General features: G+C 34.1%; 1 protein-coding gene across 1 annotated transcript in view; it reads right to left on the reverse strand.

Moving 5' to 3' along the window:
- Window positions 1–335: 335 nt before the first annotated feature.
- LOC128035477 (uncharacterized) overlaps window positions 336–24,710 on the reverse strand; it is a 32,275-nt gene continuing 7,900 nt past the window's right edge. The window contains exons 3-7 of the mRNA XM_052625222.1: window positions 10,749–10,873; window positions 10,136–10,425; window positions 9,815–10,004; window positions 9,336–9,703; window positions 336–807 (exon numbers count right to left, since the gene is read on the reverse strand). Coding sequence (XP_052481182.1) covers window positions 336–807; window positions 9,336–9,703; window positions 9,815–10,004; window positions 10,136–10,425; window positions 10,749–10,873 — 1,445 coding nt within the window. The remainder of the gene's footprint in view (window positions 808–9,335; window positions 9,704–9,814; window positions 10,005–10,135; window positions 10,426–10,748; window positions 10,874–24,710) is intronic.

Below are 24,710 nucleotides of genomic sequence, written 5' to 3' on the forward strand. Positions count from 1 at the left end.
TAGGATATTGGTAATCATTCTGAGCAATTCATTCAAGAATTCCAATAGCATCATTATAAGTACAATCCAGCGAAGGACCATTGGCTAATGCATCAACAAGATTCCTCGTGTGTGAATTCAGCCCATTATAAAAAATCTCAATTTGTGTTTCCTATTGAATGCTGTGCATAGGACAACATCAAAGCAAAGATTTATAACGTTCCCATGTGGTGTGAAGATTCTCATCGTCCAACTGATGATAAGTTGTAATATCATTTCAGAGATGAGCATTCATTGCCAGCGAGTTAAATCACAAAACAAACTATGTTGCTAGTGCATTCCAAGAAGTAATTGATCTAGCAAGTAGCCCAAGGAACCAAGTACGAGCTCTTTCCTGCAAGGAATAATTGCATCTTCAAAGCATCATCAGGAACACCTTGTTGACTAAAGGAAACACAAATCAATAAAAATGATTTAAGATCTTCCCGTGCATCTTCATGTGGCAATCCAGCATATTGCCCATTCAAATTCAGCATTTGAAACATTACTGGCTTGAGTTCAAAATTTCCAACTTGGATTGCTGGCCTAACAACTCCTGATTGTAAGTCATCCAAGACAGGTACTACAAAATCTCGTATAGTCCTATTTTGTATTTGGGCGTCTTGTGGCAACGGTGGGTCATTAGTGTTTTGGTTTCGTATCGGGGGTATGACTTCATAGTTTCTTGGTAAAGCCATATTCATTTGTTCTCGAAGTCTTCTAATGGTTCTTTCAATTTCTGGATCAAAATCAGCAATAAACTCCGGATTTCTTCGTGTCATACAACTCCTAAAATAAAATGTGAAAATAGCGACAAAAAGAAAACAAGTTAGTAATAACTAAATATAATGAAATAAAAACAAACAAAAATAAACATCAAACAAATGCCATCCCCGGTAACAACGCCAAAACTTGATCGGTTGTTTAACATCCCGATTTAGGGCCTAGTCGGAACAGTGGTTTCGGGAGCACAAATTCGATGAGGAAAAATTTATTTTTACTATATTTTTATGGCCTACAATTTCACGAAAAGATTTCATGAAAATTTCGTTCAAAAATTTTGACGTTTGGGCACTCAATTTAGTCAAAAGGACTAAATTATAAAAAGTCCAAAAGTTGAGTTTTATATGTTAAAGGTATTTAATTGTTATGGAAATATAAATTAGGGGTCCTTATATGGTAATTAGACCATTAGTTAGTGATGGAAAAAAAATGGACATGAGATAAGTGAAATAGGATTTTTTTAAGTAAGGGCATTTTACTCATTTAGTAAATAAATAGAATTAAAAGGGAAAAATATGTAAAATTGTGTTCATCATCCTTGCTTGCTGCAAAAACTTGAAGGAAGTCATAGCTAGGTTTCTTTACTTTCTCAAGCTCATAGTAAGTGATTCCAAGCCCCGTTTTTAATGTTCTTTACGTTTTTGGAATCCTGGTAGCTTAATTTAGCTTATTATAGCAATAATTTAACCTAGGGTTCATATTTGGAAAAATACCCATAGGTGAAATATGTTTATTTTGATGTTTTATGGTAGAATATGAAGCTATAAATTATGTTAAACAACTTTTTCTAAGTGATTTTAAGTGAAAACCAGTAAAACGACATAATCAATAAAAATACCTAATGTTCATACGTAAGTGTTAGAGTGGGAATTTGATGTTGCCATAGAAGGGAAAAATGTTCAACATGTCATAAAACATAAGAATAAGGGATGAAGTTTAATTTCCGAGCTTTGGGATAAAAGTGTAAATATGCAAAAGTTTAGGGGTAAAAAAGTAATTTTGTCAAAGTTCGAGTTAAGGACTGTTTTGATGAATGTGAGTATTAAATAAGCTAAATTTTCTATTATAGATCAAGAAGAACAAAATTCAGAGTTAGACCGGAGAAAGAAAAACGTTGAGGACTAAAGGGCTAGATTTGATCATATTTTGTACCGAGGTAAGTTTACGGTAAATAAATGCGATATTTCAATAATTATTATTAATACTGCTATTTTCCAAAAACTATGTATTTATTTCATGAAATTATTTAATGTTGACTTAAGTATGAGATGATAGAGAATCAGTGATAAAAGCCCCGTTGAAACATTAGGGGTGTATTGGATACAAATGTCATGACATTTGGGTAAAGAGATCCCATGTAAGACCATGTATGGGACATGGCATTGACATCATTGAGATTATGAGAGGTCCCATGTAAGACCATGTCTGGGACATGGCATTGGCACCGAGATGAGAGGTCCCATGTAAGACCATGTCTGGGACATGGCGTTGCCATCGAGATGAGAGGTCCCACCATGTCTAGGACATGGCATGGGCACCAATATGAGAACTCCCATGTAAGACCATATCTGGGATATGGCATTGGTAGTACAAGAAACATCCCATGTAAGACCATGTCTGGGACATGGCTTTGGCATGTTATTATCAGATATGAGACCCAAGTATCCTTATTATTCCAATGTGGCTCAACGGGATAGAAAACAGATTATGTTCCATGAAAGTTCAGGTAAAAGCATAATTAGCAACTTAAGGTGAGTTATAAGATTTAAGAATATATATTATGTTATCAGTGAGAACCAATATTTTAGCAAGAGAAGAGTAAGTTGTAATCTTAAGTTATCTAATTAGGTAAGTAAGTAAACAAGTAAATGAGAGTAAGTAAAGAGAAAACTTAAGAACATGATACTTGCAAATCATTATTTATGTTAAATGATGTCATTTATTTACTTGTAAACTTACTAAGTTTTATGCTTACTTCTTTTATTTCTTTTTCTTTCATATAGTATTATCAAGCATAGTCGGGATCTTGAAGACGTCTGATAGCGTTCACACTATCAACCATCACAACTCGGTATTTTAAGACGATAAATGTTTTGAGCTATGACATGTATAGGGACTTGGTCATTTCGATTGTATATTCTTAAGATGTGACCAAAAGATGATATGTAAATATTTGATGATGAATAGTTACTAAAATGGCTAAGTACGAAGGTGTTTGTTGTTATAAATGTCTAGGTGATAAATTATGCATAGAAATCATGAAAAAGTAAAAATTGGTAGTGAATCAGTTTTGAGACAGCAATAGTGACGTGATTTTGAAAAATCACCAAGAATAGTGGAAAATGAATTAGAGAGTGAATGAGATATATAATTAAATCTTATTGAGTATATTTTCATAGAAAAATAGCAGTGTTGACAAAGGAATTATGTATTATGAGATATTTGCATTTTAGTTAGACAAGGTCAAAGTGGTTTTTGGAATCCCCTGTTCTGACTTTGAAAAATCATTAAAAATTGTAAAAAAATATTTATGAGTTTTAATTTATATTCCTAGATTCCTTATTGAGTCTAGTTTCTTTAGAAACAAGTGAGAACACCATATAAAGTCTGTAAAATGAGATGATTGAATTTTAGTGACACGAGGTCAGGACATTCGGTTAGTGAAATAGGGGAGACTTTAACTAATAAACTGTACTAATTGGCTAATAACAAAATTATGAAAAATTTATGGTAAAAATATTTATGAGTATAGTTTCAAAGAAAATTTACGGATCTAAATTTCATGTTTTTTAGCTCAATTTATAATTAATTTAGTGAGTACTGCGCAGGTGGACAGCCTTATTATGAACAGTGAAATAACTTTTAAAAGTAAATTTTTATGCCCCGAAATTTTAAGTTAAGTCAAGTAACGCCTCATGCTCGACTCCGGCAACGGTCTCAGGTAAGGGGTGTTACATACATTGTCAATGCAAGTATAGTAGACAGATATGAATATGGTGGATATCGATCGCACGAGGATGGTTGTCTTTTGTTTATCAATGTCAGTGCAAGAAATAGATAGAAACAAGATAAATTGTGAGAGTAGTTGTCAAAGAAATAACTTGAAAATAATAAGATAAAATATGATAATGATAAACTGGGATCCCCAACATGAATATTCAACATTATACTAACAACATGAATATTCAACATTATACTAAGTGTTCACAAGGTATAAAAGGATAGGTGATTATCAATGCGTTAAACTGCAATGAATATCTTATTAAGCTTAAAGTCTATATTTAATCTAAGACTTAAACATGCACATTAGGCACAACTTCCGATGATGGCAATGGAACACTATTAAGAACAAGTGGATTAAATTCCTCTAATCCTCAAGCTACTTCCGTTGTCATGCTTGTTAGTTTGAACTGTCGCTGCACTTTCCAGTGTCAGTAAGCGCAATAACACTTCCATGCTAAAAACATTCAAACCCAAAGATTAAACAATAGAAGCAAGATTGAATAAAATAACATTTAACCCAGAAATCATGTATACTTCCGTACAAATGTGAAATAGAAAGTAATCAGCACCGGTTAGAAAATAAATATACAAGAAACAAGTGGAAAGTACTATTCCTAGAAAATCTTGACTTGATCTCTCAACTCCTTCTTGTGTCGCACTCAGAGCTCCTCGTCAAGAGCTGATCTGCATCCCTTTCACGTCAGTTCACCTGTAGGAGACTTAAGTCACCATAGCCGAAAAGCTTCAAAAGATAGTTTGAAGAATATAATCCTACTTATCTCTCCTTTTCACGACAATATTAATAGTTATCCAAATAGCACAGGTGTCCTTTCATCAAAATCATGCTGCCTCTGTATGTACAAGTTGGTTGTACCAAACTAGACAGCTCACACTTTTTTGTTATTATTCAGACAGCTGTCAGGTACGACGATAATTCTGGGCTCAATCCGAAAATACTCATGCAGTGACATTGGTACCAAAACATGACAAAATTCCTCTAAGATCCATTGAGTTATAAAATGCAATTTACTAAACTAAAAATGCTAAAATATGTGCTAAAGATAACTAAATGGGTACAAATTAACCAATAAGTAGGGAGAAAACATATGTTCTTTCTAGTATTATCATTTGGCTTACCAAGCAAAAGAAGAAAGTTGGAGCATTCAACAATGGCTTCTTCCCTAATCTATTTGTTTTTGGCTGATGGAAAAGAGAAATGAAAAAGAGAATGACATCTTTTCCTATCTTTTACTTACCTAATATTTATTTTATTATTATAAAATATAAAATTTTATTATTATTCTAATAATTTTCACACCAAACCGTCCACAATCACAAAACATGGCATAATTTCCATTTTAGGTCTCTTAAATATGCTTTTAGTCTTTAAGTAACTAAAATGCATAACAATTAACTTTTACAGGGTTTTTTCTTACACACTAGTCCTTGTACCTTAATTAATCACTAGATCGATGAAATTACTTATCCAAAATCTAATTCACCTATATAATAACTCCGTAAATATTTGATAAAAAATATTTTTGGACTCAATTTACGAAACAAGATCCCAATACTTCCTTTTCGAAACCTACTGACTTTAAAGTCGATTCACTTGTACCTTGACTAATTTTAGAATTAACAAATTTATCAGACTAGAATTTGATATAATACTATAATTGACTCATAAATATTAATAAATATTATTTATGGACTCAATCATCAAAAAATAGGGTTTTGAAACCACCGTTTCTGAAACCACTTAAAACGAGGCTATTACAAAGCTTTCTCGTACTCTTAAGTTAATGTGTGCTTGTTAATTGTGAAATTGTGAATCGAGATGGGATGCTATATTATATGGCATGTATTCATGAATACCATTGAGAAAGTGTAAACGTAAGTATGTTATACACGCTAGATAAAAGTGATAATGTTGTCTTATAATGTGATATTTGTAATGAATAAGTGCTTTGAATGGTAAGTAAAATGTGTTTGTTAATAACAATTATTTTGGCCTTGTGATTCTTGAGAATGTTGAATAGAGTTGGCATGTCATTGGATTGTGAATACTCACTTATATGTTATATGATTTGGGTGTTGAGGCCATGGGACATGTTTGGAGAGATAAGGGAATGTGAGCGAAGCTCCATTCAACAGGACATGTTTGGTGTGTTGGAGAGTGTTAGCTTTATGCTTCACTTTTGGGACATATTTGACTCTACGAGTCTATGTGGTGTGTTGGAGATCTGTGTATCCAATGAGTGGTGATAGAGCCTAATTTTATGTTTCATATCTCAAGTTCCAAATTACCTACAAATATAATTGCGTGTACTGGGATGTATGCTTGAATATGCATGTATTGACTCTGTAAATAAACTATTAATTATGCATGAAAAGTAAAATATGTCAACTAAGTTGAGGTTGCTATAATTATGCTACTTAAATGTTTCACTAATGCTTGATGAACTATTTGCATGGAAATTGTTCTATGCATTCACTAAGCTTGTTAAGCTCACCCACTCCCTTCTTAAACCAATACAGATTAGTAGTGTGCCGAGGTGAGCGGTGTGGTTCTGAGGGGTGATCCAAGCAAGTCCATTTATAGTTTTCATAGGTACTATTGTTAGTTTTTTATGTTTTAGGAACAAGGCAATGTGGTAGACTTTTATTGGTATTTGTCATGATGTTTTTGGATGATTCCATAGACTATTTGTTCTTAGGATTATCAGATTTGTTTCGTATTATGTTGATTATTACTTGGACCTAATTTTGATGTTTGAAACTATTATTATGGATGATTTAATATTTATTCGATATAGTAATGGATGCATGTTGAATAGATTTTGTGTTGGAATGGTCGGTAGGTTTATATGTGTTGTATTTTTTAGGTCTGGGGTATAGGTATCAATATTCGTGTGTTAAAAATGAAACCTCTATGTTTTTGAAATGTGCAGGAAGTTAGAATCATAATATGGACCGATACCATATCACGAGTATCGATGCTCGGGGTAATTTTTACCGATATTTTTGAAACATACTGATATTTTCTTCAATTTTGATTTTAACCGAGAAACATAATGCTAATTTGCTACCGATTTTTCAGACGATATTGATATTGTGTACGGTAAATATCGATACCCATGTTCCAGTATCAATACACATGTTCCAGTATCAATACCTATGTACTTGTTTTGGAAATTTTGCTAAATGGACCTATGCATGTTTACCATTTGATGTACATTTAGCATGTACTAATGATTAAAGAGTATGCTTGACTTAAAACCTGTACGAATGTTAAAATGGAAGATGTACCCTTAATAATGAGTTCATTTGTATTGTGTGTGACATGAGACAGTGGTGTGGCATCCTCTATTCGGGCTCAGCGACCGGGTCGGGTATAGGGTGTTACAAAATGTGATATAAAGAATGATTATGAGTTAAATGTGTAGATGAAATGGTAAGATTAAATATTTAGATGAAATGGCTATATGAAATGCTTATATGGATATATATATTAAACAGTTTTATGAAGTGTATATATAAAATATTTATATGAATATAAATATGGGAAAAGGGACATTTTAAATGAGTACATGAAATAAAGATGTTAAATGTTAAATGAATATGTGATGGTTGGTTGTGTATCAAATGTGTTTTTCGGTATATGTTTGATAATATGATAAAGTTATATATTTCAAATATGAACTCAATAACTTCATGGGACTTGTGTTGTGTTTAGGTAATTAAAGAACTCATGAATATGATATTGGGTTATCTTGTAAAAATTGTTTAAAAAATATCATTTACAGTAAGTTAAAGTTAAAGTTTATTTCGAACTTACTAAGCTTTACTTAAGCTTACCTCGTTTTCGTTTTTCTTCCTCGTAGATCATCGGATACAAGCTATTGATTGGATTGGCTTTGGAGATCACACTATCCTTCAACTTGACCGGTAACTATCTGTTCACTTTGGTCCAGTTATAAGTGGGATGTAAATAGGATTTTGGTATATATATAGGTCATAAAAATTATGGTTATGTTTTGTGTCAATTGAAGTATGAGATGAGTCTATAGATGTAAAGCTTAATTAGTATTTTGGTAAAATTTTGGGTATGTTTATGTTTGGCCAATGTGATTGATGATTTAACCATGAGTATATGGTTAATGCAATGTGTTTTCTTAACAACAATAGTTGAATGAATTATCTTTTATTGTGGTGCCTTTGAATGACATATTGGTTAAACATGAAATGAATGAAATTTGACATGTATTTGGTGGTTAGAATGTGTTTTTCAACCATGGAAATGATCTAGGTATGGCATGTCTTATTGTGCAAGGAAATATGCATGACTTTGCTTGCTTTAAAGGTTGAAAATGATGCACACAGGCTGGGACACGGGCTGTCACACAACAGTGTGCCACACATGGTCACCCCACATGGTCATGTGTATTATGTGTTTTTAGTGCAAGCTGGTCCATACAGCCATAGTGAGTCACACGACCGTGTGACCCCTGTTTTGCAAATTTTCAAGTTTTTTTTAAACTTTCTGATTTGTTTTGATTTAATCTCGAATTGTCTTTAAACTATTTTTAGGGCCTCGTAATCTCAATTTAAGGCCCATAAGTGTATTTATGTTATGAATTGATTTGTTAGTAATTTTATTGGTTTAACTGTTGTGGAATGAAGTTAAGTGTCATGTTTTGCTCAGTAACACTCCGTGACTCTAATTCGCTAACAGAGACGACGGGTTATGGGTGTTACATTGAGAGATAAATAGTTCTTGTTGACTTATTAGTTTAGTGGAAGATCGAGAGATCCTGCTAGGTTAATGACTAATTGATTGAATAGAAACCCAAAAATAGGAATTAGTTATGTCCACCAAAGCGAACTAATCAGCCATAGCTAGATTTGATAAAGTTTATAAATTAGTTTTCTGAAGTCTTTTTTTATGTTATTTTGTTCATTTAGTTATAAAACCCCAAAAACTTCTATGTTTTTCTTGAGATTTAGGAAAGTTTAAGACTTGGGGAATGATAGGAATCAAAATAAATTTAGGTTTGCAAAACAAAATTGAAAGAGAAGAGCTTGGGGAGCAATGGACAACAAAACAAAGCTTAAAGGAAAAGTATATTGTGAAATTGAAAGAGAAGAGCTTGGGGAACAAGGGACAACAAAACAAAGCTTAAAGGAAAATTATATTGTGAAACTATATATGGGAGGGTGATATTAGGTTGAATTTTAAAATTTGGTCTAATTGCAACATAAACACTTTCAACTTTGACCTTGTTGCAAATCAGTCCCTTTTCTAAAATTATAGGTTTCTAAAACACTTTTTGAAAAATTGATTTGATTTCCTAAAAACCATAGTTGAAAACATTTCCGATATACCATGTCAAAAAATTTTGAAAACTCTAAGGCTAAAATCCTAAAATAACCCTAAAACTCCTAGGCCCTATTTTGGGGGTGTTACAATTCTCCCCCTAAAAAAATTTCATCCAAGTAATTTACCCGAGCTAAAAAAATAAGGATATTACCACTCATTGCATCTTCGGCTTCCCAAGAAGCCTCTTTTGTTTTGTGATTTTGCTAGAAACCTTAACCAACAGAACCCTTTTATTATGTAAACTTTCTCTTCACGAGCTAAAATCTCAAATGGTTTTTCCTCATAAGTAAGATCAGTTTGAACTTCAATCTCCTCTATTAGCATAGTATGCGACGGATCTGAATGATACTTCTGCAACATCAACACATGTAAAACATCATGAATTCGCTCAAGTTCCGGTGACAACTTGAGATGATAAGCTACTGAACCGATCCTCTCAATAACTACATAAGGTCCAACATATCTTGGGCTTAGTTTACCTTTCCTTCCAAATCTCAAAACTTTCTTCCACGGTGAAACCTTCAAGAACACCTTATCGTCAACTTGAAACTCAATATCTCGATGTCTCAAATCTACATAAGATTTCTACTTATCAGGCGCTGCTTTCAAATGATCACAAATCAACTTCACATTTTCATTAGTCTCATGAACTAAATCCGGTCCAACAACTCGCTTTTCATCCAATTCTGTCCAACACAAAGGAGTTCTACACTTCTTTCCGTACAACGCCTCAAATGGTGCCATAGGAATACTCGCTTGAAAACTATTGTTGTAAGTGAACTCTGCTAAGGGAAAATATCGTTCCCAATTGCCACTGAACCTAATCACACATCTTCATGACATATCCTCTAAAACTTGTATTATCCTCTCGGATTGCCCATCAATTTAAGGACGAAAGCCGTACTGAAACAAAGTTTTGACCCCAAATCCTCTTGCAAACTCTTTCAAAACCTCGAAGTAAACCGCAAATCCCTATCTAAAATAATAGAATCTGGAACTCCATGAAGACGAACAATCTCAGTAATGTACAATTCCGCCAACTTCTGCAAAGAATAATTGATACGCATTGCCAAGAAATGCACACCCTTTGAAAACTGATCAATTATAACCCATACTAAATCCTTCTTCGTCGGAGTTAACGACAAACCCGAAACAAAGTTCATAGCTATCCTTTCCCACTTCCATTTAGGAACCGCAATCGGTTGTAACAACATTGAAGGAAATTCATGTTGAGCTTTCACCTTTTGACAAACTAAACATCAAGCCACAAAATCCATGACATCACGTTTCAAACCATGCCACCAATAAAAACCTCTCTAAGGTCATGATACATTTTACCACTATCGAGTTACATAGTGTAAGGGCTATTATGCACCGTGATAAGAATTGCTTGCCTCAAACATACATCTTGCGGCACACAGAACCTCCCACGAAAATTCAATATACCATCACTGTCAATATCAAAATCTCCCTTAACACCTTATTGAACCTGTCGAATCCTCTTTAACAACTTTCCATCTAATGACTATTTCTCCTTAACTTGCTGTGACAAAGTTGGCCTCACTTGAAGTTCAGCCAACAATCTACCATCACTAGCTAAACTCAAGCGTGCAAACTTAGCTCTCATTTCCATCATCGACTTTCTACTCAAAGCGTCAGTGACTACATTTGCCTTGTCAGGATGGTACTCTATCATACAATCATAATCTTTTAAAAGTTTAATCCAACGCTTCTCCCTCAAATTCAACTCCTTTTGGGTGAGAAAATACTTAAGACTCTTATGATCCGTATAAATGACACATTTCTCTCCATACAAATAATGATGCCAAACCTTAAGTGCAAATACCATAGCAACTAAATCCAAATCATGGGTATGATAATTGCACTCATGTGTCTTCAACTGTCTCGAAGCATAAGCTACAACTTTTCCTTCTTGGATCAACACACAACCAAGACCCAAATACTAAGCATCATTATAAACCACAAAATATTTTCTAAACTCTGGTTGATCCAACACAGGTGCTTTAGTCAAAACTGCCTGAAGTTGTTCAAAACTCTTTTGCCTTTCATCAATCCATTCAAAAACCACAACTTTCTGAAGTAGTTTCGTTAAGGGTGCAACAATAAGGGAAAACCATTCAACGAACCTACGATAATAGCCAGCCAAACCCAAGAAACTCCTAACTTCAGTAACACTCTTAGGCGATTTCTACTCTAAGATCGCCTCAATCTTCTTTGGATCTACTCAAATCCCTTCTGTCGACACAACATGGCCCAAAAACGTCACTTCCTTAAATCAAAATTCACACTTACTTAACTTCACATGCAACTACTTATCTCACAGATTCTGCAAAACGACCCTTAAATGCTCGTTGTCTACTTATCTCACAGATTCTGCAAAACGACCTTAAATGCTCGTTGTGATCATCCTTAGAACGAGAATACACTAAAATATCATCTATAAAGATAACCATAAACTGATTCAAGTACGGATGGAATACTCGATTCATCAAATCCGTGAATGCAGTAGGGGCATTAGTTAAATCGAATGGCATGACTAAAAACTCATAATGCCCATATCGAGTCCTAAAGGTAGTTTTCAACACATAAGACTCCTTTACCTTCGACTAATAATACCCAGATCTAAGATCAATATTAGAAAACACCGTTGCACCTCGGAACTAATCAAACAAGTCATCAATTCGAGGGAAAGGATCCTTATTCTGAATAATAAACTTGTTCAACTGCCTATAGTCATTACACATCTACATTGTACTATCCTTCTTCACAAACAAAACTCGTGCACCTGTCGCGTGTGAATATGCTAAGCGAATTGTGCAAGTGTACATGTCGGATCAAGTAATAATGTGATAAGTGTGATTGTCTCCACATGGACCGGTTAGTTATAAATTGGTCAAGTTATTATAAAAGACTGTGTTTAATGCTATGGAAAAAATAATAATACGAATGCAGAAATAATTAAGGAATACTAATGTGTGTAATATGTGAATTCTAACAAATAATGAAAATTCTATGGCAAGACAAGAGTAAGATGAAATGGAAATTACAAGAATGATTACGTGAATAATATGTAAATAAGTGACAACTAAAGATGTGAAAATAGAGATGCTACAACAAAGGTTAAAGGATCTACGAAGTTGAATTGTAAGGCTGGGATTACCAAGAATCTACCCTCATTAACTGATAATGCCTCGGTAAGTTCAATCTTATTCTACTGCTCAGAATAGTTCTACTGTGGTCTGCTTCTTTCGAGAGCTAGGCCTTGAGTTACCTTACCTAGGGCACTATTTGTCTATAGGCTTTGAGTTTATTTCCTACTACTATTCTTCTCCTTTCTATACAAACCGCTGCTCTATGTCTAGAGTCTGCTACGAGTATTCTTTCTAGTATTCGCTCGTATCATTCAATTTCGATCTAACGAACCCAACCTTGTCAGAATTAGATTAATTTTATAAACATGCTGCATATTCACCTATGTCTAGAGATTACAAGCACGCTATTCATGAATACCATTGAATGAAACAATAAATTAAAACTAATCTAAGTCGTGGCTAATAATGAAAATACAAGTTTCATCAGGTAATCCCAACCCTATGAGATTTAGCTCATGGTTTGGTGAATAGAATCCAGATTCAAAATAGTAATCAACATCGTTTTCTTAAATTAGATTACAGAAAAAAAATAAAGAATCAAAGGTAGAACTCAGGAAGATAGCTTTCGCTAGTCCATCCCAAAACTCCGGTTATGAAATGTCTTTCGTTGACTAGGAGGAACTGCCTTCGTCTTCCCCTTTGCATCTCCATCCTTGTAGCAACCGCTACCCTCTATTTTCTTCTAAGGGATTTCTCCTTCCAAAAATGACTCTCCAACCGTGTACCCTCTATTTTTGTTTAAGGGATTTCTCCTACAAAAAATGACTCTCCAACTGTTTACCCCCTATTTTCAGTTTTTATTTTTTGGGTTTTGTATCTCCTCCTTCAGGGTAGACCCATTATCTTATGTTCCCATGATCTTTTTCCTCTTTTTAGGCTGATTTTTTGGTACACATACAACAAGGATGATAAAGGTTAAGTGTTGACTAGGTCGCCATAAACTCAAAATTATATAGGGGTTTTCTATATATTGTACCACCTTTTTACTTAATAAATGTGTTTATCTCAAGTAATTATTATTGAAATAAGTGAATTTTACTTAATTAGTAATTTTAGACATGAATTTAGAAAGTTTGTAAAATTATGCTTAATTACATGATTTTCATGCATATTTTATATTAATTCATGTTAAGTTATTAATGTATGTATTTTTCATTATGTAGGAGGTTCATTGGAGACATGATTTAAATAAAAAAAATAGGGACAAGTACAAGTTATCCATGTGGACGACAAGACGATGTAATTTGGGGCATGAGGTTGACTACTTGACCCAATAAAGAAGGTGATGAACGATGGACATGTTTACTAAGTTTTGGACCGAAGAACCGTCGAACAAGGGGAACTAAGAGTCTAAATTTGACACTTAAAGGTGGCTACCCAAAATATATTTTGGGATAATTAATTGAAGGTCCTTACAGTTGGAAAATAATCAGAATTCAGCCCAACAACTTCTTTGTTGAAATTGTATACTCTACAACTATTTTTAACTTGAATTTGAAATTCAAATTGAGAAGACTTGATCATCCCTTGTTCCTTGAAGCATGGCCAGCCACATGAGAGAGGGAAGGAAGGAAATTTAAACTTTTTTTTAGTAAACTCAAACCCTTACCTTCATCTATATATACCTTGCCATCCCTCACTCCTAAGATCATCCCTCAGCCTTTAACATTCCTCTCTCACTCACACTAGTTTTCATCTCAATTCTTTTTTCCTTTTTCCTTTGCTTAGTTGTTCATCCCTCTTCCATTATTTAGCCTCAAAATCTTTGTCAAAAGCACTCCTTAGCCGGCTACCACCTTAGGAACTCCTTAGCAAAAGAAGTGTCGAGCAGAATAGAAGAGCACATCAGTCAAAATAGATCTGAAAGACTGCTGAATTGAATCAGTTAGAATAGATCCAAAAGGCTGCTAAACTGAATAGAGTTTACTCTTTCCTCTTGTTATCTATTTTAACTATATTTTCTTTGATTTTTATGTTTTTGACATGAACTATGAAGTTTTAATTCCTATATGCTAGGATGATTATATTAATGTAATAAGATTTATTTAATTCATGTTAACATGTTTTGTGCCTCAGTCGATTATGTTTTCAATTAATATCATGATATATATCATTCATACGTGATTGGGTGTACTCAGATTAGCTGAGCGATCCTAACGAGATGACGACAATTAAAAAGTGAAATGCTCAATTTAGGTCATTAAACCCGACTAAGTTGAGGTTCATAATATATTTAGTTAGCTCTATTATCTTACATGGTTTTTAGGTTTATGTAATTAAACTATTGCGAATGTAAATGTCCCTGTGACCTTGCATGAATTCTGAGAAACCCTTAGTCTAATATGATCAGTAACATGTATATTTCACTAAGGAAAAGATTCAAGAGGACTTAATTTGGTTTCCAAACCCATAAGAGATCGAGTTGCCATGGAAGTAATTCTGAACAACCTTAAGCATGATAAAAATAAATTGAATTAATTAATACATTTATCCTAGCCCAAAAATGTTGATTGTTTTAGTTGCTAAAGCCTTCATTCATACATTTAGTTAAATTGCATCTAGATGAAATTGCATTAGGGATCACTGTTTGCATTCAATTAAATTTAAACATCACTATTTATTGAGTTTTTACACCAAATTGTTAATTATAATTTTGCAATTAAATTGGTTAAACTTATACAGTCCTTGTGGAGACAATAACTCATCTTTACTTACTTATTACTTGAACGACTACGTAGAGATGCATAAACCCCATTACAAGTTTTTGGCACTGTTGCCGGGGACTATGGCCGTAATCTTTCTTTGTGAAATTATTTTTACAATTTGGTTTTTATTTATTTATTTTATTTAATTTCTAACACTACTAATTTATTTTTTATTCTTTATTTTATTTGTGATTTATTCTTAGGAGTTTTATGAGTATAGATCGAATCATTGATCTATTACCCGTTTTAACACCCCTAGCCTGTATCCGTCGCCGGATTAGGGCTACGGAGCATTACCAGAAGTTAACAACATACAACGAACATTTATTCAACATATACAAAACATAGCATAAAACATAGCAATATTATTCAAACTCAAGCATATAGTCCGTTATACGAGCCCTCGATACCTTAAAAACATATTAGAAACAAGTTGGGACTAAATCAGAAACATAAAGGATTTTTTGAAAAAAGATGCAATTTTGAAACTGCAGGGTTCACACGACCGTGTGGCCAGGTCGTTTGACTCACACGACTAAGATACATGCCCGTGTCTCAAGCCGTGTGGGCATTCAAAGTAAGGAGACATGGTGGTGTCCCAGCCCGTGTTTGTGCCCGTGTAACTCTCTAACTTGGGTCACACAGCCAAGCCACACGTCCGTGTGCCAAGCCGTGTCACTGCCTGACTTGCAACCATTTGTAGGCTACAAGAGACACACGCCCGTGTTGCATGGTCGTGTGTCACACACAGCTCAGACACATGCCCGTGTCTTTGGCCATGTGGATGAAAAATAGGCCATTTCCAAGCCATTTTTCTCACCCAAAGTTTTGCCACTAACACAAATCAAATGTACCTATATTCATGCATTCAAAACACACCTAACATATACATATACAAGCTAAATCATCATAGTAACTAACCATTCAACCAATATGCCAAAATGACACCTCAATCTCAACAATCAAACTTGATTAAAACTCTTACTAAATTTATCCATAATTCAATCAACTAATTGAACAACTTAAATACTACATTTACCGTAATGTTCACATACTATTCTCATGCACAACAAATACCATTATGACCATTTCCACATCTATCATCTACCTTAATAAATTTACCAATTGCCAAACACATTCAAGACTACCAAAACTAGTCATTAACAACTTTATGTACTATCTCATTCCATACCAACCATCATTTCATATCATACCATTATAATCACCATTTCACTACCATCACTTTGGTACCTAGATACCAAGATAACAACCATTTAAAGTACCATATATACATGATATCATATTAACTATTTCATCAACCAAAATAACATTTTTACAAGCCACACATAATGGCTAATTTCACCAACAAAGACACCTATACATGCCATTATTACCATGACTCAAAATCTTCAAAATCTACTAATATAACCGATGGATTATGTGATTAGGAAAAGTCACAAAATTTGGAAAGATTAGGAAAGAGTCACAAAATTTGAAAATAGGGGCCACACAGTGGTGTGACTTTCAAAATAGGGACACACGGCTGTGTCCTCACCCATGTAACTCTCTGAGTAAGGTCACACGGTCGTGTCACACATCTGTGTGCCAAGCCGTGTAACTCTCTTAATAGCCCCACACGCCCTAGTGTCAAGCTACGTCCTAGGTTGTGTAACTCACCGACTTGTACCCTAAGAAACTATCAGATGACACACAAACGTGTCGCCAAGCCTTGCACCTCACATGGCTGAATCACACACCCGTGTCTCAGGCCGTATAAGTCTAAATTTTACCTAAAATCAAGCCAACTCAAACCAAACCATGCATAAACTTTCAGCCCATTTAAGAACACTTTAAAAATGACCTAAACATCACTCAAGCACACATCAAAATGCCATTTCAAGATCCTAATTCAACTAACCAATATGCCATTCAAAGGAACCACAATTAACAGCCAAACATAACATGCCAAAACTAATCAACATTTCCTCATTTCAAGCATCATAACATAATTCAACCACTTACTAAAACATACCACAGATTGACCATTTCTAAGCCAACATCATCATAACAAAGGGACATACACATCAATTACTAAAAGTGACCAAAAAGACTTACATATCACACATTATAAGTCCACCAACCATACTTAAACATCAAGACACAAACATAACAAATTATCTTTTACATATTCATCAAACCCCACTATAAAAACCCTATACATTTCAACCACAGATTCTTCTATATTAGTTTATACTTGCCACTACCCTAGGAGATACAAAAACTACCAACTTAGATGGATAGTGTGAGCTGGTTGAATGATCCCTCCAAAGTCAGCAACGATGAGCTACAAAATAATCCACAAGAACTGGTAAGCTTACAGAGCTTAGTAAGGACATAATATATCTTTTAATCTAAAAATAATAAAATACAATTCATATATTATTTGATTTAGAGTTACCGGAGTATAAATACTGGCACGAAAGTGCATTCGGGGGCACCGAACTACAATCAGAGGCACGTATCTGTAATCAGGGGTACCAAAGTACAAACAAGGGCATGTATGTGCAATTAGTCATTAGTTAACTATAAACATTTAATTAAAGAAATATAATGTAAAAATACAAGTAGAAATTCATTGACATATTGAAAGACTAGGAAGTTACCTACTATTTATTTCAAACAACATGCAGGGACTAATCTACTATTTTTCCTTCTCCCCGATTAGTCTTTTTTATCCAAGTTTTGATCTATATAATAATTAAATACAATGCACTAATCTCATATATATTTCACATTCCATTTAATTCCTATGACCCTTAACTTTTCATTAATTACATATTTTCCTAAATTGTTATAACTTATGTAATTTTGTAACATCCCGAAATAAGGTCTAAACGAAACAGTGGTTGCAAAACAACAAATATGAGATAGAAAATTTTATTATGATTAATTTTTATGATTTACCGATTGATTGGATGCATGTGTTTGAATACCGATAAGAAATTTCAGCGATTGCATGTTTGAATTGCATATTAGGGTTTAATTGCAAAAGTGGGTAAATATGAGCTTTAGATGATAAAGGGTTTAATAGAAGTGCATAATTGAAGTTGAGGTCCTTACATGGTAATTAGACCAGTAGATTTTCATGGATAAAAATGGACATGCATAAATAAAAATAACTAAAGTTTTAAGGAAGGGCATTTTAGTCATTTGGTAATAAAAATAATTAAAAGGGAAAAAGATGGCAAAATGTGCTCATCTTCTTACATAGGGCCAAAACTTCAAGGGACACCATAGCTAGGGTTTCCCTACTTTCTCAAGCTTATAGTAAGTGCATCCAAGCCCCGTTTTTAATGTTTCTTTACGTCTTTAGAGTCCTCGTAGCTCGGTTTAGCTTATTCTACCATTAATTCATGTTAGGGTTCATATTTGGAAAAATACCCATAGGTGAAATGTGTTTATTTTGATGTTTTATGGCAGAATATGAAGTTTGAAATTATGTTAAACAACTTTTGCTCGGCGATTTTAAGTGAAAACGAGTAAAACGACATAATCGGTAAAAATACCTAATGTTCATAAGTAAATGTTAGAGTGGGAATTTGATGTTTCCATAGAAGGGAAAGATGTTCAGCATGTCATAAAAAATAAGAATAAGGGATGAAGTTTAATTTCTGAGCTTGGCGACAAAAGTGTTAATATATACAAAAGTTTAGGGGCAAAATCATAATTTTGCCAATGTTCGAGTCAAGGACTGTTTTGATGAATGTGAGTATTAAATAAGCTAAATTTGCTATTATAGACCAGGAGGAACGAAATCTGAAGTTAGACCGGGGAAACAAAATGGTTGAGGACTAAGTTGTTAGATTTGATCGTATCTTGTATCGAGGTAAGTTTACGGTAAATAAAAGTAATATTTCAATAATTATTATTAATGTTGTTATTTTTTAGCAATTATGTACTTATTTCATGAAATTATTTAATGTTGCCTCAAGTATGAGATGATAGAGAATCAGTGTAAGAAAGTCTCGTTGAAATATTAAGAATGTATCGGATACAAATGTTATGACATTAGGGGAATGAGATCCCATGTAAGACCATGTCTGGGACATGGATTTGGCATGTTAGTATCAGACAGGAGACCCGAGAATCTCTACTATTCCAAGTGGTTCAACGGGCTAGTAAATAGACTATGTTACATGAAAGTTCAGGTAAAAACATGATAAATAGATTCAGGTGAGTTATAAGGGTTAATAATATCTCAGTTATCAGTTGAGAAAGAAATTTCAGCGAGGGAGGAGTAAGTTATAATCATGAATTATTTAAGTAAGCAAGTAAGTAAATAAGTAAAAGAGTAAGTAAAGAAGAAAGTAAAGATCATGATACTTTATGATAATTTATGAGTATAATTATTTATGATAAATGTTGTTATTTATTTGCTTGTAAAATTACTAAGCCTTATGCTTACTTCCTTTATTTTCCTTCTTTTTATAGTAACGCCAAGCCAATTCAGGGATCATAAGGAAGTCGGAGATCGTTTCACACTATCAACAGACTAACTCGGTATTTTGTGATTCGAAACGTTTTAAGTTATAACATGTATAGGGACTTAGTCATTTTGTGTGTGTCCTTATGATATGGCTAATGAATAGTATGTAAATAATAAATAATGATTAGCTATTTAAATGACTATTTAAGAACATGTTTTGGTGTTATGTATGCCTAAATGATAGTTAATACAAAGAAATTATAAAAGAGTAAAAATTTGCAATGGAATAGTTTTTGGACAGCAGCATTGAGGTGATTTTGAAAAAAGACCAAAACTAGTACAAATGAATTTAAAGAGAGAATGAGATATAGATTTAAAGCTTATCGACTCTATTTTCACATGGAAGAGACGATGTAGGCAAAGGAATTTTATATTTTGTAATATTTGAAATTTAGTGAGATAGGGTTAGAATGGTTTTTGAAGTCCCATATTCTGAATTTAGGAAATCATTAAAAATTGTACAGAAAGAATTATGAGTCATAATTTATATTTCTAGATTCCTTAGTGAGTTTATTTTTAAGAGAAACAAACAGAAACCTTATCTGAATTCTGTTCAATTAGATAATTAATTTTTAGTAAAGAGGGGTCGGAGCTGTCGAATAGGGAAACAGGGGAAATTTAAAGAATAAACTATACTAATTAGCTAAACCAAAAAATTCTAAAAATTTTATTATAATAAGATATATGAGTCTAGTTTCAGAGAAAATTTACAGATCTAAATTTCTAGTTTCGTAACTCGATTTATAATTAAATTAGTGACTGTCGCGCAAGTGGACAATTTTATTATGAATAGTGAAATAAATTATTTTGATTTGTTTAAGTATTCGAAAAGTTTTTAATGCTTTCGGTTTGGACCCGAACCATTTCCGTTGCATGTTTTAGGGTCTCAAAGGCCTCTTTAGGGACATATTGATTTAACATGAGCGAATTAATTTTAAAAGCAAATTTTTATGCTACGAACTAATAATTTAAGTTAGGTAACACCTCATGCTAGACTCCGGTAATGGTCTCGAGTAAGGGGTGTTACATTTATTGGTATCAGAGCGAGAGTTTAGTTTGTTATTGGAATATTCAGTATGAATAAGAGTCTAGCTATACATGCCATACTTGTATTTTGATAGTGTGACGACTCTTGACGATTTTAAAATGTTTTTCTTTTATAGTTATGGATCCCGAATGAGCTGGTGTAGATGATGTAGAGAGTAATACGCCTTCTCCTACAAAAGGGACGGTGCCACTATATAGTAGTCGAAGGCCCGTTACAGTTAGTCAGGGAGGAGGGGCTCGAAAAGCCTTCTTCCAAGCTATGAATGAATGGTTTGCCGAGTTTGTTCGTACGAATCTGGCTGTTAGACCTCCACCCCCTCATGATTCTCCGATCCCCCATGTAGCTCCCCCAGTCACAAGTACATTTATAGGAGAAAGGCTACCAATTGAGAAGATCAGAAAACAAGGGGCTGAAGAGTTTCGGGCTACTAAAGATGATGATGCAGAGAGAGCAAAATTTTGGCTTGAGAATACTATCAGAGTCTTTGATGAGTTATCCTGTACACCTGAGGAATGCATGAAGTCTGTTGTCTCACTCCTTAGAGATTCGGCCTATCATTGGTGGAAGACTCTTGTGTCAGTTGTACCGAGTGAGAGAGTTACTTGGGATTTCTTTAAAGAGGAGTTCCGTAAAAAGTATATCGATCAGAGGTTTATTGACCAGAAAAGAAAAGAGTTTCTTAAGTTAAAGCTGGGTAAGATGACTGTAACCGAGTATGAACATGAATTTGTCAGACTCAATAATTATGCTTGAGAGTGTGTGTCTACAGAGGCTACCATGTGCAAAAGATTTGAGGATGGGCTCAATGATGATATCTGACTGTCAGTTGGCGTTCTAGAGATAAAAGAGTTTGTTGTTCTAGTTGAAAGAGCCTGTAAGGCAGAGGAGTTGTTAAAAGAAAAAGAAAAGGGTAAAGCTGAAAATTGAGATTCAAGACACGAAGAAAAGGCACAGGAGCAGATCATTTCAGTCTACATCCAAGAGGCCTAGAGAGTTCTCTATTAGATTGAATTTTTTAGCCGGGTATCCTAGCCGAAACAGAGGTAGAAGATTTGTGGGTTCAAGAGCTCAGACTATTACAGTCGCAAGTGTGGATAGTACCTATGTTTGCATGAGATTGATGCCTAGTAAGAACATGCTTATAGAATCTACCGAATTTGTGATTAAAGTATTGAATCCATTAGGTCAGCATGTGTTAGTAGACAAAGTGTGTAAAAATTGCCCTTTGATGATGAAAGGTCACTGTTTTCTGGCCAATCTCATGCTATTGTCATTTGATGAGTTTGATGTGATTCTTGGTATGGATTGGTTAACTGCCCATGATGTGATAGTAAATTGCGGAAAGAAATACATTAAGTTGAAATACAAAAATGGTGATATTATCCGAGTTAATTCAGATGAGTCAGATAGTTCTGTTGCTTCTGTTATGTTTGCTAAAAAATGTTTGAGAAAAAGGTATGAAGCTTATCTTGATTTTGTATTGAATATTAAAGATCCAGAGTAGAAAATTGAATCAATGGCAGTAGTTTGTGAATTTTTTGACGTGTTTCTGGAAGAATTGCCAGGTTTGCCTCCTATTAGAGAAGTTGAGTTAGGTATTGAGTTGGTTCCAGGTACCACTCCCATTTCTATTGCTTCTTATAGAATGGCCTCGTTGGAATTGAAAAAATTAAAAGCTCAGTTGTAGGAATTAACTGATAAAGGTTTTGTAAGGACTAGTTGTTCTTCGTGGGGCGCACCAGTGCTTTTTGTGAAAAAGAAAGACGGTTCGATGAGGTTGTGTATATATTATCGGTAGCTTAACAACGTAACAATAAAAAATAAATATCCACTGCCTAGAATTTATGATTTGTTTGACCAATTGAAGGGAGCCACTATGTTCTCCAAGATATATCTGAGATCTGGTTACTATCAGTTGCGGGTTAAAGAGTCAGATGTTTAGAAGACTGCTCTCCGAACTTGGTATGGTCACATGAGTTTCTTGTGATGCCATTTGGCTTGAATAATGCTCTTCCATATTCATGGATTTAATGAACCGAATCTTTCGATCGTACTTAGACAAGTTTGTTGGTGATATTCTGATTTATTCTCCTAATGAGATTAAACATGCCGAACATTTGAGAACAGTTTTACAGATTTTGAGAGATAATCAGTTGTATGCCAAGTTTAGCAAAAGCGAGTTCTGGTTTCAAGAAGTCGGATTCCTTAGACACATTGTCTCAGGTGAGGTATTAAAGTTGATTCGAGTAAAATTTCATTAATTATTGAGTGGAAACCACCTAGAAATGTGTCAGAGGTTAGAAGTTTTCTTGGATTAGTTGGTTATTACAGACGATTTGTAGAGGGATTTTTCATGATAGCTACCCTGTTGACGAGGTTGTTGCAAAAAGATGTCAAGTTTGAATGGAATGAGAATTGTCAGCAGAGTTTTGACAAGTTAAAGACGTTGTTGACTGAAGCTCCTGTTTTAGTATAGCCAGAACCGGGTAAAGAATTTCTGATTTACAGTGATGCATCCTTGAATGTATTGGGTTGTGTACTTATGCAGGAAGGTAAAGTAATAGCAGATGCTTCCAGACAGTTAAAGTCAAATGAGAAAAACTACCTGACACATGATTTAGAGCTAGCTGCCATTGTATTTGTGTTGAAGATCTGGAGACATCACTTGTACGGTGAGAAGTTCCAAATATTCACTGACCATAAAAGTTTGAGATACTTGATGACTCAGAAAGATATGAACTTGAGGAAAAGAAGATGGCTAGAGTTGATTAAATATTATGAGCTAGTGATCTATTATCACCCGGGTAAGGCAAACGTTGTTGCTGATGCCTTGAGTAGAAAGTATTTATTTACATTGAGAGCTTTGAATACTAGTTTGGCTTTATCAAATGACGATTCTATTTTAGTTGAGTTGAGAGGTAAACCGATGTTTCTTGAAGAAATCTGTAAATCTCAGAAAGAGGACAGTGAGTTGCAAGCTAAAAGAGCTCAGTGCGAGTTAGAAGTTGAGTCTGATTTTCAGATCAGTTATTATGGTTATTTGATGTTCAGAAATTGGATATATGTACCGAAGATTGATGAGCTTATTCAGAAGATCTTATAGGAAGCACATAGCAGTTCTTTGTCTATTCACCCAGGTAGTACAAAGATGTATAATGATTTGAAGAAAATGTATTGGTGGGCAGGAATGAAAAGAGATATTTTAGAATTTATTTCTAGATGCTTGATCTATCAGCAGGTAAAGGCTGAAAGGTTTATTGCAGCCTATGTTAGTTCCTAAGTGGAAATGGGACTGAGTTACCATGGATTTTGTGACAGGGTTGCCGTTGACACCGAGAAAGAAAGATGTAGTATGGGTTGTGATTGATAAGCTAACGAAGACAGCTCATTTTATCCCAGTTCGTATGGATTATTCACGTGACAAGTTGGCCGAGTTGTATATTTCAGAGATAGTCAGACTACATGGAGTACCGTTATCGATTATCTTAGATAGAGATCCGAGATTTACTTCGCGATTTTGGAAGAAATTGCAGGAAGCTTTGGGCACAAAATTAAGTTTTTGTACAACTTTCCATCCTCAGACCGATGGTCAGTCAGAGAGAGTTATTCAAATACTTGAACATATGCTCAGATGTTGTGTTTTAGAATTTCAAGGTAGTTGGAAGAAATATTTGTCGTTGGTAGAGTTTGCCTATAATAATAGTTATCAGTCGAGTTTGAAGATGGCACCTTATAAAGCTTTGTATGAACGTAAGTGTTGTAAGCCTTTGTATTGGACAGAGCTTAAGGAAAATCAGATTTACGGGGTTGATCTAGTTAAAGAAATAGAAGAGAAAGTAAAAGTTATTACAGATTGCTTGAAAGCAGCTTTAGATAGATAGAAATCCTATGCAGATTTGAAAAGAAAAGAGATTGAGTTTCAGGGTAGTGACAGGGTATTTTTGAAAGTATCCCCGTGGAAGAAAGTTCTCATATTTGGCAAGAAAGGCAAACTAAGTCCACATTTTATTGGACCGTTCGAGGTGACTGAAAGAGTTGAGCCCTTAGCATATCG

The sequence above is a fragment of the Gossypium raimondii genome, chromosome 12 (assembly GCF_025698545.1).
Source record: "Gossypium raimondii isolate GPD5lz chromosome 12, ASM2569854v1, whole genome shotgun sequence".
Taxonomy (NCBI): Eukaryota; Viridiplantae; Streptophyta; class Magnoliopsida; order Malvales; family Malvaceae; genus Gossypium; species Gossypium raimondii.